The sequence below is a fragment of the Mastigoproctus giganteus genome, chromosome 12 (genome assembly GCF_048544385.1).
Source record: "Mastigoproctus giganteus isolate SK-2022 chromosome 12, ASM4854438v1, whole genome shotgun sequence".
NCBI lineage: Eukaryota > Metazoa > Arthropoda > Arachnida > Uropygi > Thelyphonidae > Mastigoproctus > Mastigoproctus giganteus.
Window position 1 is genome coordinate 13,771,017 of NC_143586.1, and position 20,797 is coordinate 13,791,813.

The following is a 20,797-nucleotide window of genomic DNA, read 5'->3' on the forward strand; positions in this document are numbered from 1 at the left end:
CCTCAAATTATTTTCTTTCTTATAAAATATGAGAAAGAAAATGATTTGATGCACTTTACATTACTGATTAACATTATATATCTTTTACCATCCCCCTTCATCAACTTCTTCCCATATTTTCATAAACTTCAGGTTTCTTTCAACGGCAGTTAACATTGCAATGCTTTACAACTTTGGAACACATTCACATATACCTCACTCTAACAAATAGAATACACTTATGACAAATATATAAATCTTTATATATATATATATATATATATATATATATATGTAATATTAATATATAATAAAAAGAGTTTGGATTTTAGGATATCGTTCGATTATTACAATAAATGATGAAGTAGCATCGCCAATTAAGCCAAACCTGTGTAAAAAACTTGTGTATTAAATTACTCGGCCATTTGAGCATCGTGATTTGCTCCCATATTTTAAATCCATATCGTATCATTCTGCTTTCCGCAAGGTGGCTTGAATGCATATTTTTGTGCTTCTTCATTGCTCTGAAGTAGTGAGATGTAAAATTTACAATTATGAAACATTTTCTGTTCATAAAAAGTAATTACTTGCTACATTGGTAGCATAAAAACGATCACCGCCCATATTAGCTGTAATGCAACGTTTAGTATTTCTGTATTTCGGTTCTCAAAACCAAAGGGAATATAGCAAACTGATTGTATCTGTTTGAATATCGAAATTTATGACATAATGGACCAAATCTCTTTGTTAAAATTACGGAAAATAGAAACCTAAAAGTGTATCAAGAAATAGTGGCTACCTTTTCTCCTGAAATTGGCACATTTTGTAGGCAGAAAACAAAGGTGTTGTCACGTGCATGAACATTCTCAATGACCACTGAAGAGCTCACCATATGATTATAGCTAACATCCCTAGCAGTTCAGCATCCTTGGTAAACTGCAGCGGCGTGCTGCTTCGTAGTCTCATCCATATGCTTCGACTAATTTCCCAGATCAATTGATGTATAGACAATTACTTATTCAGCATTTATGATATTCAATAGTGATCTTATTTCCCTTTTTGGGATGATTTAGGTTTTGACATTGTCAGGAAATTTTGGTCTTTTATGGTGTGTTTATTCACTATAGTTCAACATGCTAAAATTTGGCCTTTTCGCACCTTATGTTAATTTGGATAAAAATAGGTAAAGTGCAGCCATTATCAACCCACTGCAGGATGGAAGCCTCCTCAACAATTCATGCCAAGGGAAATGGACCATAATCAGCCACGCTGGTCCAGTGCAGGTTGGCAGATCGACTGTAATCAGCAGTCAGGGGCTTGAACCCCAGTCTACTCAAAGAGCATGTGCTACTGCACTCTCGCTCCTGACCACTCGAGATAAAGGTCTATTAAAAATTGCCAAAGCTTTTTCTCTGACAAAGATCTTTAGATTGCCTCATTTTACTCTCTCATGGAGTGTTATCACCTTCACTTTACTGAATAATCTGTATAATTCAGTTGTTTAATAATAGGTCAGCAAAGGTTGTTCTAAAAGGAGTTTCATCCTTTGTTTCTTTCCTCTTGTGGAGTGTCACAGGGCTCTCCTCTGCGCCCACTGTTCATATATTTCACCGACATTTCCAGTTCTCCAAACTCTGTCAAATGGCAAACATTTGCTTATGACTTCAGTCTGTTACAGGGCTATGACTCAATTTCTGATGCTCATATTTTAGTGTTGTCTGGAATTCACGTAATATTGTCTTTAAATATAAGCTATGTGGGTTTTTCCCATGTCAGCTTTAAGCCTTTAATACTACTGAATTATGTTGATTAGGATGAAAGAGTTCAGGGTTGTTGATCTCACCAGAGACCTTGGTGTTCCATGCATCACGATCTTCATCCATTGGCTCACATAAGTAATGTTCCCAACGCTTTTTGGTCCCATTACGCACACTACTTCAGCTATCAGTTGTGAGGTTATGATCCTTTTAAAGAAACTAATTTACCTCTCATTAACTGTCATTTGATCTCCATCCCATTTGAACCTCAAACATTCAAAATCAAATTTATTCATTTTTCTTTATTTCAGAAAAGTTCTATGATAGAGATTACAATGCTGTAGGCAACAGGTTTTGCCTACGTCCTCAATTTATAATGTAGCTGTGCAAGAGAAGTTGTGCAAGTAAGCCTGATATGATATTAGTGATTTTGCAATTACAAGTGATTTTTTATTAGAAAAACTTGAGCCTAAAGACAAGGCTCCTAGAGTTGATGGCATATACACAGTAATTCTGAGGAAGATGGCCAGAGCACACATTAAACCATTAAGTTTAATTATCAGGATATCAATGGACTTGAGGAAGATTCCTTTCGATTGGAGAATTGACAGTGTCCCCAAAGAGGTTTTAAGAGTGAAGTAAGAAACTCTAGAATGGTCTGTTGAACCTCAATGGCAGATAAAATCTTGGAGCAAATGGTGCATTGCAGGAACAATTAGACAGAGATGGCATCCTGAAAGACACATACATTGTTTTATTAAAGGAAAATCATATTTAACCTGATCAGTTATTTTGATTTACTCATGAGCTGATGTAGGGAATAATTTTGAGAGTTTATTTAGATTTTAGCAAGCCATTTGACTCAGTCTCTCAGAAGCTGGGAACATATGTTGGGATTATGGGCAAGATTCTAAGATCAACTGCAGGATGGCTTGTGTTAATTGATATTCTTCAGATTGATGTGTAAAAAGTGGGCTTCCCCAAGGACATAAAGCGGATAGAAGAGGGCATAATATCAAAATTTGCAGATGAGCTAGACTGAGATAGTCATTAATGATCATTGTCAAGCCTTCAGGATAACTTGGACAAGCTTCAAGGATGGTTGGAAAAGTGTAATGTTTTAACGTAGCAAATGCAAGGTCTTGCACTTCTTTAAGAGCAACTTCAAAATAGCTTATAATACACTTGCTGTGGTGAATTAAAAACAGCAGAGAAGAAAAGGATCCAAGAATTACAGCCCACTGTGTCCTATAAATTTATTGAATAGCCTGTAGAAAGATAGGGAGATCATAATCACACTCTATAAGACAATTGCAAGACTGTACTTGGAATAGTGTATTCAAGTACAGAGACAATCTAAAAAAAAGACAGAGCTTCTTGAAATGGTCCAAAGATGGGCACAGCCTGCATTGTGAGATCTGCAAAAGGGTGCCCATAAGAGGAAATACTTACACAAGCTGCAAAGCTTGGAAACCAATCATCTTAGAAGGAACATGATTGAGATCTACAAAGCTCTTCATAGTAAAATAAAGGCAAAATTTCAGTGTTATAAAGGATTCAAAAACCAGGGTTCATAAATTCAAATTACAGGGAAAGAGGTCTAAACTGAATGTAGGAAGTTTTCTTTTAGCCACTGAGTGAAATTAAAACATTCTAGTAATCCAATTGTAACGTTCCAATAATCCACTAAGTTGTGGATTACTAGAACGTTACCTCTGCAGTTTGTTTGTGAAACAAATTCAATGGTCAACTGGATAGTTAACTATGACGAGGAAAGCACATAACTAGTCTATCTTCTTTCTATGTCTTTTTTTTTTATAATTTTATTTTTATTCATTAATATTTTATTGTTTGTTTATTTATTTATTGTTTTGATTACAGCAAAAGTCTGGTTTCTCTGTACAGGCTTTTGTTTGCTATGTGGCTAACACTAATTTTCAGTCAATGTTTTATTTACAATCACTCACAATTTTATTGACTCTCCTGCTCTTCCAACTCATTTCTTAGCACGTTCCTTGTGCAAATTTCTGTCTTCATTACACATTCTGCTTACCCCTTCCTAGAATGAACTATTCATCTGGGAGTCTTGGTATGAAGGTTTTCATGGTATGAAACTAATTTATCTTCACAGCATTTTATATTCCCAAATTTTGTTCAGGAAGCTGAAAAAAAGTTTCATGGTATGCTAAAGTAACTTTTTTCCCCTATATTTGCCTAACCAAGGGCAAATAACAGCAAAAAAAAAAAAAAAAAAAGGGGGGGGGGGTATTTAGCCTCAATCAAAGCTGTTAACAGTTGCTATGATTGTATATTCATGCATACAGGTGAACTAGTTTATCACTCCCGAGTTTACTAACAGTGGGTAGTATGCAATTCCCCAGTCCAGATTTCAATCCAAGAAAACCTGTAGGAGGTCTCAGTCAACATGGATTACTAGAATGTTACCATAAGACATCCGTGGAACACTTTCAATACCCCTCTATTTCAAGTCCTTAAATCTATGCCACAAGGAATACAGGCTGTTCTGGGCACTTTACAGGTGGGACCACTTGCTGTTAGGTGAGTGTACCCAAGTGGCCACTCAGCGTACGTGTGTGTGTTTGATTATATCTGTTCTGAAATTGCAAATTTTGTTGATTAAACAGTGTAAGAAAAAATCAAAGCAATTTGCAATATAACAGACACTGTGAAAAGGATCTTAACCACACTATATGTTAATTGTGGAATAAAGACAAACTAAAACCTAAAACTCCATGAAAACTAAAGCGTTTTGTATTAACAAAATTAATTTGATAGTATATAACAGAGCTATAATGCTCAATATGTTCTACATTGATTTCAATATTTGTAGAAGAATAAGAGAAATTTACCTCAGTATGATAAGTAGAACACTTCTTTATGATACTCTCCAGAAATTAAAACAAATAAAAGATTCAATGCAAAATTATTCCAGTAAAAAATCAATTGAAAACAATCGTGACATACGGTCGAAAAGCTCTGTCAGCTTCAGGAAGGAAAATAGTTTTTAAAAATTTACGTTAAACTTTTTAATTAATTTTTTAATTGTTTTTTTACTGTACTCATTTTGCGTTAATCTTTTGTTTTAATTTTTGAAGAGTATCATATGGAAGTGTTCTACGTATCATATTGAGGTAAACTTCTCTTATTCTTCTATAAGTATTAACAAAATATAATGTAAGAATTTCATCAAGAATGATAAAAATGTGTTTTATACATATTTTATTGGCAGTTGTAAAATTAAAGTGTCACTGTATATTTTCAGAACAGACAAGACTATGTACACATCTATACAAACTTTAATCAAGATTAATTTATTTACAACTACATTTTAACATGAGGCATGAGAAACATCTTCAGCACTGCAGATGATATGCTTTTACATACAGCTTTGGAGATTGCATTTCATAGTGAATAGATGGTTCCTATTTCAGGTAGGTATTTGACAACCTGCATGAGTTTTAAAACTTCCAAATTCTTCTTTGATATATTTAAATGGCCTTTTCAGTTTCTTCAAAAAATGGAACTGAAAAGAAAGTTTTATTGCTAGAAAAACTCATAAATATTAAATATCATTTTTATCCAAATAAATATACACTGCTCTACAGAGTTCAGAGATTTATTTGATTAACCATTAGTACTGGCAAAATTTGCAGATGAGCTAGACTGGGATAGTCATTAATGATCACTGTCAAGCCTTCAGGATAACTTGGACAAGCTTCAAGGATGGTTAGAAAAGTGTAATGTTTTAACGTAGCAAATGCAAAGTCTTGCACTTCTTTAAGAGCAACTTCAAAATAGCTTATACACTTGCTTCAATAGCTTATACACTGTGTCTAATGGCGTATTATAGCCTTAGTTGCTAATGCGCCAATAAAACCCAACAACCAACCACTGTGTCTAATACTATTTTAAATTTATTTAAACTTTTTACCTGAAGAACACTAGGTGGAAAGTTAATTCCATTAATAAGTTACTCTATAGTCATAAGCAAATTTCTGCAGCCATCCTTTTCCAATTTATATTTGTTTATGTGTGTGTATGCATGAACATGCATTCTATGAGAAAAAATACAGATTCCATTAGTATTTAGTTTGCTTAACCCTTTTCAAACTTTACACACTTCAATTAGGCTTCCAAAAACACCTAGACAGTCACTCTGTCTATCAGTGTATTCATCATTAAAAACTTTGAAATTAAGATAGAAATAATATTACATCCGATAGATCACTCAGCAAAATATAAACTGCATTAACTACTGGTTAAATGTGGTTCTTTTTTTACCTTACTAATTATATGTAGAGAACACACACACACACACACACACACACACACACACACACACACACACACACACACACACACACACACACACACACACAGTTTTAAAAGTCACATTACTGTTTATACATAATAAATAAAGTGAAATGTGCTGACAGATGAAATGTCATTCTTTTACGATATTTTTATCTTCTACTTTCTCTTGCTACTTTTGATTTTACTATAATATAAACAAATACACCAAATTTTATTTTATTGTTCATGCTGGCCACCATGAAATATGTTTTGAGAACTAGTCAAAATAAGCGAAGGACGTGAGAGAAGAATTTTATGGACTATTTAAAACAAGGTCTTATGAATATAACAAATATATAAATAGATAAAGCTGTAAAAGAAGGCTGTATAGATAAAGTGGTATAGATAAATAGATAAAGTGGTAATAAAAAAAAAAAAAAAGGCAAATCTGCTATACACAAAAGAAGAAAAAAAAAAAAAAAAATATAACATACAACCTCAGTGTCACTATCAAGAGGCAACCACTGAAATAGTGAGAAAAGATGGCACCATCTGTTTCTGTAGTAAATGTTATGCAAGTAAATAGCAATTACATTTTGAATTAAAAATAATGAATTTTGAATTATAAATAAAAATACAGAAGAGTAAAAAGTAAAGGAAAAAGTAGAAAAATAGATTGGCTCAGATAGTTCAGAGTTGCAATACCCATTCCTATAGATATGACCCATTTTTTATACAGTCTTCTTCTACAGTTGTTTGATTTATATATAATTCTTATTTCTCAGACTATATATAACTGTGTGTGTGTGTGTAAAGTTAGAGAAATAAGAAACTGGTTCTTGAAGAAATCAAATCAGTTCCTATTTAAGTCAAAACATAATTAATGATAAAAGGGGAAAACTTCCATTGGTCAAAGTTATATATTTCTATAAAATAGTCTATTTCATTTAAATTTTACATACCTGTGGGCCTTCTTTGATATTCTGGTCTCTTTGTCTGGATATTTCGACTCTGGTATCTTGGTCCCGGTACCCTAGTATGATATCTTGATCTGGTCTTAAAGTTATGTCGTGCACTCATCATATCCAATAATTCAGGGTTTACTTCTTGTTTAGCCTCCTTAAGGATGTCTATCAGTTCTCTTGCTTGAGATGCATTTTCATAAGTGAAAAGAGTATAAGCTGTTCCAGACTTATTATATCGTCCTGTTCGTCCAATACGGTGTATATAGTCTGATGTTTGTTGGGGGAAATCATAGTTGATCACATATTTAATGTCATTAACATCTGTAAAACAAATGAATGTATATTTTATATAGACATATACATCTAGTTGTGAATGCATTAGAGAGAGATCAATGATGGCAGTAAATGGTAAGCATACAGTGATGCAAATTTTTTTTTCTATAAACATTTTAACTTGTTTTGTCTATAACACCTAAAATGCTTCCAACTTTGACGAAGTGACATTGCATGTTTGAATAGTTTAGACGTTCGCCTGTGAACAATTGGAGTCGGACCACAAACTTTTTGAATGGATGGATGTTCACAGATGAGGGGTCATTCTGTGCCAGTTGAAGGCATGGAATGACCATGGAATGCATGCTAATGTAAGTACAGGGTTGTTAAAATTAAAGTATTCCTATGAAGAGGGCTCTGTAGCAAGATCTAAAAGCAAAGCAGTCTCTTCAAAAATCATACAGTAGATGTTTGTCTGATATACAGCAGCAATGCCAACAACGTTGCAGGAAAAGGTGCTATTAGTGAAGCTGTACTATCAGAACAGCAACAATGCAACTGCGGCTATCAGAGAATTCCGGCTTCAGAAACGCATAAGGCATGGACCTATGATTGTTTGTGCTGTCTGCAAAATGATTGCGAAATTTGAAGTGACAGGACATCTTGGTGTTCAACCAGGTAAAGGTCAAAAACGAGTGGACTTGTCTCGTGTTGAAGATTTGGCTATGGCTGTGTGGATTTATCAAGTCAACCTCCATGTGGTAGTGCAAGTGTGCCAGTTGTTTCTCATAAAGTGGACATGCCATATTCCACTGTAAGGCTAGTAATGCGTCGGGTGTTGCGGTACTTTCCTTACATGACATTATAATTATTAATCTAACATTTCTCTATCTCAGAACATTGTGATTCTTCACATATTTCCTTCTTTTTATGCTAAGATATGTAAGCAATTATATATTGGTAATTTTTCGATTTATATGAGATGATAAAATAGATTGCACCCATATCACTTGGTCTACCATCTATTAATTTGGATCTGCATTCTTTTTATCACCACTTTGTTCAATACTTTTTATTTATCTATGAACTATTATATGTTTATTTTTGTAAATCTTATGACTTTATTACGGTAAAGTCCTATTATTCCAACCACATTTCTTTTTTCCAATGCTAATCTTATTTATCTCCATGCATTTCTTTGTTCAAAACATGACAATAGAGAACTATTTCTCTATCTTTTTCCATTTCTTCACAGCTCCCTATTAAGTCTGTTTTATGCTGCTATAAATTGCTTCATCACGTAGCTATGTTACTAATGTGGTTATGGTTGACATGCATTCATCTACTCTACTAAATATGTGTGCTGTATTTACCCGCCTTTTTCCTTCAGCTACGTATTATTTTCCTGCCAGCTTACTTCTGCTATGCATTACTTGAAAGCTCCAAGTATCGTTCACTTTCTTATTATACTTTTGGTTTCGTTTTCGGTTCATTTCTTGGCATGTTTCTACTTACATATTTTTTTTGCAGCTGCTTTTTCCTTACAATAAGCATTTGGTATTAGCTCCCTTTTATACTAATGCTTACAAAGCCAGGGCGCTTACTATAAGGTTGGGCTTCACAACCCCAGCTAGCTCAGTGTGATTTAATAACTTTTTGCTTTTTGTCTTTCTACTATCTATTTCTACCTTTCTTCCCATTCGTAAAATTATTAGCGTATACGAGGGTGATACGAACGTTCCAACTATCCTCCTTCTATCGCTATTTTCATCTTTATTTACTAAACTACTCCTTTTTCCCTTCCCTATCCTCAATTTAATACCTCACCCTATACCACGTGCTTGTTCCAAATTATTTAATTATAATTTCTACAAAATTACAACATTTAAATCCTACACAAAACTCTAGATATTTTTATAAAAAACACCTTTTCCCATTCTGAAAACACTTAAATATATTTTATTCTAACTTGATCCTTATTTTTACCTTAATAATTGACACTGTTTGGGACTACCTTGTCCATACTGTATAAGAATGTGCTAATTTCATTTTTTTTGCTTTTTGGCCTTTCACTTTTCTTCTACTACTATGGACAAGTATAGAAACTAAATTCCTGATACATGGTCAGGTGTAGTCCACTGATGAAATACCTGACCATGTATCAATATTTACTTCAGCTGACATCAGATTCTGCATATTTACCTTACCTGTATTCGACTTTTATCTAAATATGTTTCCCCCATATCTGATGACAGCTTTACCACTTTTTATTTCATCTTATTTTATTTTTATTTTATCTTATTTAGATTGTATTTTACCTTATTTTTAATAATTTTACTTTACAGTTTACTCATCTCCTATTGACTTTTTAATTCAGCCCATAATTTTATTAATTTATCATAACTTTTAGGATATTAACATTCTTTCACCTTTACATATCTACTATACTTCTTTTTCTACTATCCTTACCCTTCTAGTCACTGGCACTCTGTGTAATTTCCACCTCCATCTATGCATACTTTATCTAATGTATCTGTTCATATATATATATATATACCAATGAGCCAAAACATTATTACTACCTACTTAATATGATGTTGGTCCTCCATGTGCAGCCAAAACACAGCTCATACCTGGCAAAGCATGGGCATTACAAGATTTCTAAATGTGTCATGTGGTATCTGGTACCAACACAACCAGCAGAACCTGTAAGGTCCGTGGTTGAGATGCCACAGATCAGAGTTGCTGTTCCAACACAAACCACAGATGTTCAATGGGATTGATGTCTGGTGGAATTTGGATTCCAGGGCAATATCTGGAAGTCTTCCTCATGTTCCGTGAACCAGTCTTGAACATTCCGAGCAGTGTGGCATGGTGCATTATCCTGCTGAAAGACAGCACCACCAGAGGGGAAGACCACTGCCACAAAAGGGTGTACCTGGTCAGCAATGATGTTTAGGTAGGTGGTAGATGTCAGAGTGCCAGGCACACATGGATGACTGGACCCAGGATATCCCAGCAGAACATTGTCCAAAGCATAATACCACTACCACCAGCCTGTTCTTGTCCAATAGTGCATCTAGGCGGCATCACTTCTCCAGGTAAACGATGCACACGTACCCAACCGTCCACAAGGTGCAACAGGAAACATGATTCATTGGACCAGACGACCTTCTTCCAATCATTCAAGATCTGGTTTTGATGCTTGCGTGCCCATTGTAAGTGCTATCGCCGGTGAACCATGGTTAGCATGGGCACTCAGAGCGGCCTGCGGCTACACAGCCCCATTTTCAGCAGGGTTCGATGTACTGTGTGTTGTGACACATTACTCCTGTCACCAGCGAGTTGCACCAAAGTTGCCCTTCTGTTGCTGCGTACCATCTGGGAGAGCCTTTGCTTACCACGAGCATCGATGAGCCGTGGTCATCCAACACCTCGCCAGCGGTTCAAGGGTTCCCCCCCTCCTCAGACCACTTTCGGTAGGTACTAAGCATGGCTGACCATGAGCATCCCACCAGCCATACTGTTTTGGATATGCTCTGATGCAGTCACCTGGCCATTACAACTTTTAGCATTAGCATTAGCATTAGTAGAGGCATTTGATGCAAGAAAGCAAGCTTATGCAGCATCAGCCAAAAAAAAAAAAAAAAACCCACTTCCACTTCACCCCTCTGTTCGTTCAAAATACCTGTCCAGCTGAGCCTTAAACTTATTTAGGCTATCAACCTCCACCACAAGGGATGGCAGTCTGTTCCACCAACCAACCACCCGCTGGCTAAAGGCAAATTTCCGCACGTCTATCCTACATCTGTCTTTCCTCAATTTGAATTTATGCCCTCTCAGGTGATTTTTCTGAGCTAGAGGAAGAATCCCATCAGCATTGAGCATGCTTAAACCATTCAAGGCTTTATACACCTCTATCAGATCACCTCGCTGGTGCCTAGTCTCCAGACACTGTAATTTGCAAAACTTAAGCCTTTCTTCGTAAGAGCACCCCTTTGTTCCATTCACTAATCTTGTTGCCCTTCTCTGTACTCGTTCCAGCAGCTCCTCATCCTTCTTGAAATGAGGCCTCCAGACCTGTATACAGTACTCTAGGTGTGGCCTGACCATTGCCTTGTACAATGGAATAATCACCTCCTTATCCCTGCTGGAAAAATTCCTGTATATCATTGACAATACTCCATGAGCTACTCTTGCAGCCTGTCTGCACTGCTCAGAGAACTTCATATCTGCCTGCACAATCACCCCCAAGTCCCTTTCATTCTCTACCACTGTCAGTGTAGTACCACAGAGTTGATACGTTGCTCTGGGTTGCTGTTTCCCATGTGTAGTACTTTACATTTGTCAATGTTAAACTTCATTTGCCACCTCTCAGCCCATCTGCTCAACCTTTCCAGATCCTGTTGCAGCAGTGTAGTGTCAGTAGTGTCCTTGACAACCCTGCCAACCTTTGTATCATCTGCAAACTTGGACATTAAGCTTGATATACCATCATCAATATCATTTATAAATACAGAAAACAATAATGGACCCAACACTGAGCCCTGAGGGACTCCACTAATAACATTAGTCCACGATGAGCAGTGTCCATTGATTACCACTCTGTCTTCTCCCACTCAACCACCCCTTTATCCATAGCAACAATTTGCCTCCAATGTCACACTGCTCCAATTTGTGTAGCAGTCTTCCATGTGCAACAGTATCAAAAGCCTTTCTAAGATCCAAGTATATAATATCAAAGTTATTCCTTGCATCCAGTTCTTTTGTGACTGCATCATAGTATCCAATCAAGTTGGTCAGGCAAGACTTCCCCTTAACAAAACCATGCTGTGTCTGAGCTATAACTGAAGTCTTGTCTAAATGATCCTGCAGTGCTTCTTTAACCAGTGCCTCCATTAATTTTCCTGGAACAGAAGTTAAGCTCACAGGTCTATAGTTACTTGTGTCAGCCTTTGATCCTCCTTTGTGAATTGGGGTCACATTTGCACATTTCCAGTCTATGGGTACCTCCCCTGAGTCCAAGGAAGCTCTCATAATTATGGCTAAGGGTTTGCTTACTTCCTTTGCTGCCTCCTTTAATATAACTGGATAGATCCCATCCACCCCGGGTACCTTTCTTGTGTTTATCTTCAACAGTTTCTCCTCCACTTTACTCCCAGTTATTTCAAGATTCTGTAGCTTACTGCTAGAGTTGAATACACCTCTGGCATTCCCCTCGCTGAATAACTCCTCATGTGTGAATATCGATGCAAAATATTCATTTAGTTTGTTAGCTACCTGAGCAGGATCATCAACAGTTGACCCATCAATATCAAGTGGACCAATCTGATTCATCCCCTTCCTTCTAGAGTTTACATTAGTAAAGAACTCTTTGCTGTTTTTCTTTGCATCCCTTGCCAAGGAATTCTCATAATCTGCCTTCGCCTGCCTAACCTCCTTTGTAACTTGGTTGCATATCAACTTGTATCTATCATAGGCTTCTGTGTCATGTGTTAATTTGTAAGTATCCCATGCATTTTTCTTCTCTGCCATATGCCTCATTAGTTCATCTGACATCCATTTTGGCCTAAACCTTGAACAATATTTCTTAGTTGGTATGTAAAGCCTAGTAGCTTCCAAGATAAGTTCTTTGAATGCTTCCCATTTTGAATTTGCTGTTGGTAACATCATCAGTTGGTCCCACTGTATAGAATTTAAATACTGTCTCAGTCCATCGTAGTCGCCTTTACGGAAGCAATAACCCTTCCCTTTACCCCTAATGGTAGTTACCTCTTTCAGTAAATCCCACTTCAGCACACTGTGATCACTGCCACCTAGTGGTTCGTTTATCTGCAGATTCTTAATGCATGAAGAATCACTGCTGATAATCAAATCAAGAGTATTACTCCCTCTAGTTGCCTCCTGAACATGCTGATGTAGAAAATGATCATCCAATAAATCCACAAAAGCCCTGCTAGTGTGTGAGTAACCAGCCCCCAAATTCCAGTCAATATCTGGGAAATTAAAATCTCCCATTATAAGACTCTCTGTTTTACTAGCCCACTCTATTTCCCTGTACAGTTCCTTATTATACTCATCAGAGTCATTAGGCCTATAGCACACTCCTACTCTCAATTTTGATCTCCCAATGCTTATGTCACACCAATCTGACTCAACACTGCACTGTCCAGCGATGTCGACTGGCTTCACTTCCTTGGTTTTTATGTGTTTCTTAACTAATAGAATAACCCCTCCCCCCTTCCTATCCTGTCTATCCTTTCTGTAGACGTTGTACTCCCCAAATTGCAGTTCTGCATCCCTTATATCTGTGTGACACCACGTCTCTGATATCCCAACAATATCTGCCTTTGATGTTTTGAGCAATACCTCAAATTCATCAAATTTATTTACTAAACTCCTAGCATTGGTGTACACGCAAGTATACCTGCACCTGTTTCTATTCTTAGCTACCCTAACACAACCCATGTGTTTATTTGTACCGCAATGGCTCCCAGCAGTCTCTGAAATACCATGCATCTTGTTTTTCAGGCTTCTGCTCATTCTAATAGAAGCAGTGCAAGAATCTCTTTCACCTCTGCCAGTGGCTACTGTCAATCTATTGGTCTTTGTCTCCCCCCAAGCTAGCAGTTTTCCGACCCACCTAACACTGCCTCGATAGCATCAGCAAATATTCTTGCACCCTTTCTATTTAAGTGTATCCCATCCCTGTAGAAGCAATCTCTCCTGTTAACAAGTACAGTCCAGGCTGAAAAAAATTCTACCCCTTGAGCCTTGCACAATCTTTCCAGGGCCGAATTGATCGACAAGGCTCTCATCATATACTCCCTCCTATCGTGTCTGGGCAGAATTGCAGACACTTTCAAATTCAACCCTAATTCTCGGCTTTTGTTCAACAGTGACCTGTACTTGTTAAGTAATTCTGCCGGTCTCCTACTCTTAATATTATTAGTGCCAACGTGTACAACTATATCACCTTTTGTGCCCTTAAAAGATGATATTCGCTCTACAACATCATCAACCTTTGCCCCTGGCAGACATACCCTGGTCCTGTTCCACCTATCAACTTGGCCTTTGTCAAACTCACTTAAGTCCACTGCCTTTCCCATCCAAAGAACAAGAGTAACACTGATTAACAGAGCTCAGAATCAGGTGTTTTTTTTATACCACGTCTCGACCCACATCATAGTTCACCTGCAGTTGCTTTGATTTGCACAATGACTTGCTGGTCATAATATTTTGTCTCATCAGTGTATATGTATCTCTTCACAAGCAACACCGCTTTCATGACTATATATGTAAAACGTGCATGGACTATTTAAAGCTAGCAATACTGCATTTAATCTATGAATTTCTTTTTTCATACAAATTATATGAAAATAATAATAATAATAATAATTGCCAAATTTTAATGAAATTTGGGATGGCTTGACAAATCTTTTATATGAATCACACATAACATTTCATGACAATCCATCCACTGGGAAGTCAAGTTGTTACATGTAGATGGAGAGACAAGGGACAAGGTATTCTTGTATTGATTGCAGCCTCCAGGGTTACCCCTATATACCGCTGTAGCATCTGTAGGTTATTTATAGCCGGCAAGTGTGTGTGTGTGTGTGTGTGTGTGTGTGTGTGTGTGTGTGTGTGTGTTGCGATGGTTGTTGTTTGCCGGCCCTGGAGTCTTTAGCAGCCGGGAGGCAGGGAGCAAGCTACCTGCATCCCGACTCCCGTCCCTAGCCACGTGGAGGCGCTCCAGGAACTATCTAAATTACACTAAGTGGGATTCCAACAAGTGGAATCCCGGTTATAATAAATAAGAAATAGGGAGGAGAAAAGAAAGTTGAAGAAGAAAAGAGAGCAAAACACTCTCGCAGGAAAAAGAAGAAAGAGACAAAAGGAAAGATGGAAGACAAAAGAAAATTTGTTGAGAAGGAATTTCTACATTACATGGTTTGTTGTAATCTCTGTCTCTCAGAATCTTCAGGTAGAAGATAAGCTGTTTGTTTTTTTTTTATTTGAGAAGAATCTAGCAAAGAAGTTCCTTAGAAAGGATACAAGTGGTTCATATAAAAGAACTGAAATTCCACAAGTTTAAAAGGGAATGAACAGCCTCAAAGGGAAACACTTGTTGCCAAATAATTTTGTTTAGGTTTTAAAATTTAGAGTTACCTAACAGAAAACTGATTAGACAATTTATGATTAACTTGTTTCCTATATATAATAAGTAAATATGAAATTGAAAATAAATTTAATTTTTTATGTGTCAAGGAGTGTGTTTATTATTAGACAGTCTACATGTTAGTCACTATCATTCATTAGGACACCAATGTCCCCTTGTCTTAGACTTAAAGGGTATTTCTTTAAAAATTGTCTTTGACTGCTGAGTTCGGGCAGTCTAATTGAAATTTAAAATTGAGAAAGGAGTTCAACAAGGAGACAATATCTCTGAAGTTGTTTACTGCTGCCCTTGAGGAAGCTTTCAGAAGATTAGACCGGTCGCAGAAAGGAATGGAGAGTACCTAAACCATTTATGATTTGCAGATGACATTGTGGTCATAAGCCATGATCCCAAAGAATTAGAAGAAAATCTTAATCAGTTATGCAGAGTTAGTAAGAATTTTGGACTAAAGATGAATATGGCTAAAACAAAAGTAATGATGAATAAGTATGCCATAAAAAGGAATAAAATGACTGACGGAGCAGTAATTGAGAAGGTGGAGTCATATACTTATCTGGGACAAGTCATCAGCTGTAATAACGATAAATGGCTGGAAGTAAAGAGAAGAAAAAATTTTGGATGGATAGCATTCAGGAAATATGGTCACATACTGAGGAGCAATATCCCAATTTGTCTGAAACGAAAAATAACGAACCAATGTATACTACCCACCATGACTTATGGAAGTGAAACTTGTGCACTCACCAAAAGAATGGAAGAGAAGCTGAGAACTACACAGTGAAGAATGGAACAAATTATATTGGGAATCAGACTGTTAGATAAGAAGAGAAACACATGGATTAGGCAGCAAACTCAAGTAAAGGACATTCTTATCAAAACTAAAGAACTAGAATGGTCTTGGGCAGGCACATAGCTCAAAGACACGACAGATGGACTAAGAGAATAACAGAATGGTACCCAAGAGGAGCTAGAAGAAAACCTAGAAGACAACGACAGAGATGGACAGATGAAATTCATGAATTTATGAGTAGTAAATGGATGTCCATTGCACAAAACAGAAGGAACTGGAAAGTTGCTGGAGAGGCCTTCAATCTGCAGTGGATTGAAAATGGCCGATGATGATGACAATAATTGTCTCGGACTTCTGAGCTAGAATTCCCTTAAGTACCTTAGACTGACTGCTCTAAGCTGATTTAAGTACCTTAAGTCAGCTTAGAGCAGCCCGTCTAAGACAATTTTTAAAGAAATGCCTTTTGTTTCAGTGGAAAGTAAAAAGGAGCACAGTGCGACAGGGAATTGCCTTTAATGACTTGCAGTCAAGTATCTGCACAATTAAATTATTCCTTGACTCAGACTGAAACCCACCTGACTACAGTATCCTGAAAAATCAAATATGGTGCATAGAAAATCCTCACACTATATTAGAAAGCACATTAAACTCACAAAAGGTTGGTATGTGAAGTACAGTGTGCCATTTCACACAGGAAGATTAACTGACCAATTTTTTCTAATTAGATGGTGAACACAGAGGTGTACCAGGACATTATTCAACAAAGCATCTGAATGGTATATAGAGATAACTCAAATAATATTGAATATTTGAATAGTCTGAGACAACCATCTCTTAGCTGAAATATGCAAATGGGGCTGGAAATAAACTTTTTAAATAAGTGGCTGTTTACAGTTGAAGCACAATTTCATTTCATTATGAGGAGCAGCACCCATTACATCATATGGCTTTCTAGAAAACTCCATATCACCTATAAACAAACTTGAAAATGTTAGTCAAAAAGTTGTTCACAACTTTTGGACTAACATATCTTTTGGACACATCAATGAATCAATTAATGGAATTCTATGATGACTGTCTTATTTTTTGTTGTTGAATTGTCAAGCATAAGGAAGGACATGCACTGTTTTTTGGATCTATCCTGTGAACTTCTCTGACCTTATCTGGTCATGCTGGACCGCAAAAAGATTTATTTATTATTATTAATATTTTTTAATTGGCAAGGTTTTTTTCTGGATTTTTGTGGATTTTTTATTATTTTATTTGCCATATTATCATATTTTTATCTGTTCACTGATTTTTATCTGTGGGGTACATTCAAGAATAAGGCTCATGCAAGTAATCAACATGCTCTAAATGAACTGAAGCAAAACAATAAGAACAAAGAGTAGAAAGGGTGAAAGGCAAAAAACTGTCAAAAACAGCAAGGGGAAAGTGAACTAGCCACATTTCTCAGGCTGCACAAAAGAAGCTAAAAATTTAGAAAGTACTGGCACTGTGGCATAAAAGCAGAGTAGCAAGACTTTTCTTGCACAGAAAATATAACTTGTTACTAAAGGTAGTCATGGGAATGGAGAATGTTTATTGCTTCTGTGTGTGATAATTCTTAGCAATTGGGGACTTGGGTAACTGGGAGTTGTAGTATTCCCTAAGGTGGGGGGGTCATCATCTGGCAGAACAAGGAGAGCATTCATGTGAAACAATAACGCTTACACTACAGTTATCACAGAAGGAAAAAAAGATAAATACATTTTTCACCTAAATATCTTTTTCTAGAATGGAATGGATAGAAATATGTCAGAATTATAGTATACTTTTAAAGTTATAGTCCTGGAAGCCACAAATGCACATACACCATAAGAAAATATAGCACAAGATGCATAATGAGATAGCCAGTTTAATAAAACAGAAAAAGAAGTAATTGAATTGTAGTAAATTAGTAGCTTGAAGGTTCTAATCATGTAGGCTGGCATTTTCTTTTTTTTTTTTTTTCTGTAGCAAAGAAATTAGAAAGGCAGTAGCATTATTTAAAAACATAATAGTGTAGCATGTAATATAATCTGGTAATAACTTGCATTGTTATAATATTATTGCTTAGTTCATGTGCGGCAATTTTAATTTTTAATTAAATTTAGAATTGTGCCTCAAATAAGAGAAGCAAGGTGAAAAACTCAAAGTCGTTAGTTCTCTCTCTGCACACACCAGGTGATGCCTCTGTCATCATCCCCCCCACCTTACCTGTTCTTTTCTATCCTGTGTGTCTTATTCCTCTTTTTAGGTCGCCTCTGCTTTTATCCAGAAGAGCCAGCTTTGTAAATGTCCCTCTTCTGTCCTGGCTGCTCATGCTGTGGACAGATGCTGGGAGCTGCCTTCCTTTGTGACAGTAACTAAGTGGTCAGATGAACAACACAAACAACATGCGAACACACAACTCACAATATGGCTTTGCAGTCTTGCATCTCTTCAGTGATACTAAATGTGGATTTGTGGGAAACCGCTGGCACTGCATTAAAAACACATTATCCCCTATTTTGAAGTTACTCCACTTCCTTTAGCTCTATTATGTCAGTGTTAGTTGTCTAATTTTTCCAGTGACTCAAATTCTTAGAGCATGGCACCAAGTTTTAATTTGCAATCAGTACACGCCTTACATCAGAAACACAGAAAAGAGTTGTCAGTTGAGCAATGGTTATCATTTAGACAGTGATGAATCTGTGGCTCATATGGGAATTGCCTATTTGTCTGAATCACGATAGCCTTGGATGAAGCGTTCACTGCAGAAGTAAAACATAATACATACATATATTTACTTACCTGGGAGAAGGGACAAAAAGCAGACCAAATCTGGAAGGAAAGAACTTGTACGAAAACAGCATAACACGTGAATACCAGAGAAGACAACAGTAAATATGAATGTATAATAATGTTTCAAAAATATCTGCTCTTGTTCTATTATCTTGCAAGTGAGACACAAATTGGATCTTTAGAAACATAATTATTTAAAGAATACAAATAACATTACCTAGTCCCCTGGCTGCAATATCAGTGGCCACCAGAATAGGAATTGCACCATCCCTGAAACCTGCAGAATAAATTGTAAAGTTTGTTTCATTCGAAAGAAAAAAAAATAAATTTAAAACTGTATAAGTAGCTAAATGATGTGAAGAATGGAGGCTTTTTCTGCATCAGTCAAAAAAATAAGCTACAAACTGAGACAGAGTCTGTCTCAGTTTATAGCTTATCTTCGGAACTTCAGACTGAAGAGACTCCAAGGGCTGTTTCTACTGCTTTTCAAGTTCTGCTTTTCTGCTGCAGTTGGATGGCATTCTTGCACAGTTTAATAATAATCGAGCGATTAGGATTACAATTGCTGAAGAAGCTGAGGCAAAAACATCTGATAGGATGTTTTTGTCTCTGCAATTTAATTTGATCAAGATAACATGTGCAATGTTCTGTGTAAACATTAATCTAAGATAAGAATATCAGCATTACAGAGAAAATAGAAATAACATCTATTATGACTTAATAGGTCTTCTCTGTATGCGAATACAGGTAAAACACTTATTATATACCCTTATTAACAATGCAAGAAATTTTCACAATTCTTACTGAAACTATTAAAAACTGTTGTCTATTAAGTCTTTCAGTTTTGTTTTGGTAGACATTTTTAATGATAATAAATGCATTAAATTAGTAAATGAGAAAGATAACATTTAGTTAACAATTGTGAGATAACCAATGTAGCATGGAGAAGTTCAGCCAATATCTTACAAAAAAAATCACGTGTACCCTGTATGCACAAAAGATGTTTCATGTGTAAAAATCTTTGACAACATCCTAAATTTTGAACAGCTAGAACCAAAATCATGAATGATGTAATTTATGCTCAAGTCCGCAACTTACTCTACCGAATCAATGTTAGTGATAAATAGAATATACATGCCTGCTGCTTACTGTATCGAATCAACATTTGGAAGAGGTTAGGCCAATAGCCTAATTACCCATTTCATTGTAGCCATTTGTTGAATAGTATGATTGCAAAAATACAAGTATTTGTATTGTTACAATCATACTATCATGTTGGATCATATTACTCTGTCATGCTTTGTCGCAAATTACACATGCAGCCCTAACGAGATCTGCAAGAAACAACAGCATCCACACATAATACGCTATCGAAACTGACTCAGCTCAGTATCTCAAAGAGTACAAACATGAGATGGTAATGCTGCACATTCCATTTTGCAATGAGGAAACAGAGATACTGTCAGAGGTGAGATATGTCAAGTTCTACAACAATGAAGAGCTCATGCTATATTGTAAAATGTATGAATCAGACTTGGACATTCGCAAAACAATTGAAATATATAAGACGATGTGTCAAGACAATGACAAGTGACCCTGACAAAGCACGTGGTAATGACCTGCATCGCCTTGTAACACGACTGTGAAAAGAAGACCTCTTTCAAAACTTTTACAATCATCCAAACAGTGAGATGAATGAGGATCTAAAGCTTGCCACGCTCAACCGACTCGG

At 36.4% G+C, this 20,797-nt stretch overlaps 1 protein-coding gene across 1 annotated transcript in view; it reads right to left on the reverse strand.

Annotated features, from left to right (window-relative positions):
* Positions 1–5,035: 5,035 nt before the first annotated feature.
* LOC150076717 (putative ATP-dependent RNA helicase DDX17) overlaps positions 5,036–20,797 on the reverse strand; it is a 141,055-nt gene continuing 125,293 nt past the window's right edge. The window contains exons 13-15 of the mRNA XM_090386635.1: positions 19,283–19,342; positions 7,013–7,336; positions 5,036–5,280 (exon numbers count right to left, since the gene is read on the reverse strand). Coding sequence (XP_090242761.1) covers positions 5,246–5,280; positions 7,013–7,336; positions 19,283–19,342 — 419 coding nt within the window. The 3' untranslated portion in view covers positions 5,036–5,245. The remainder of the gene's footprint in view (positions 5,281–7,012; positions 7,337–19,282; positions 19,343–20,797) is intronic.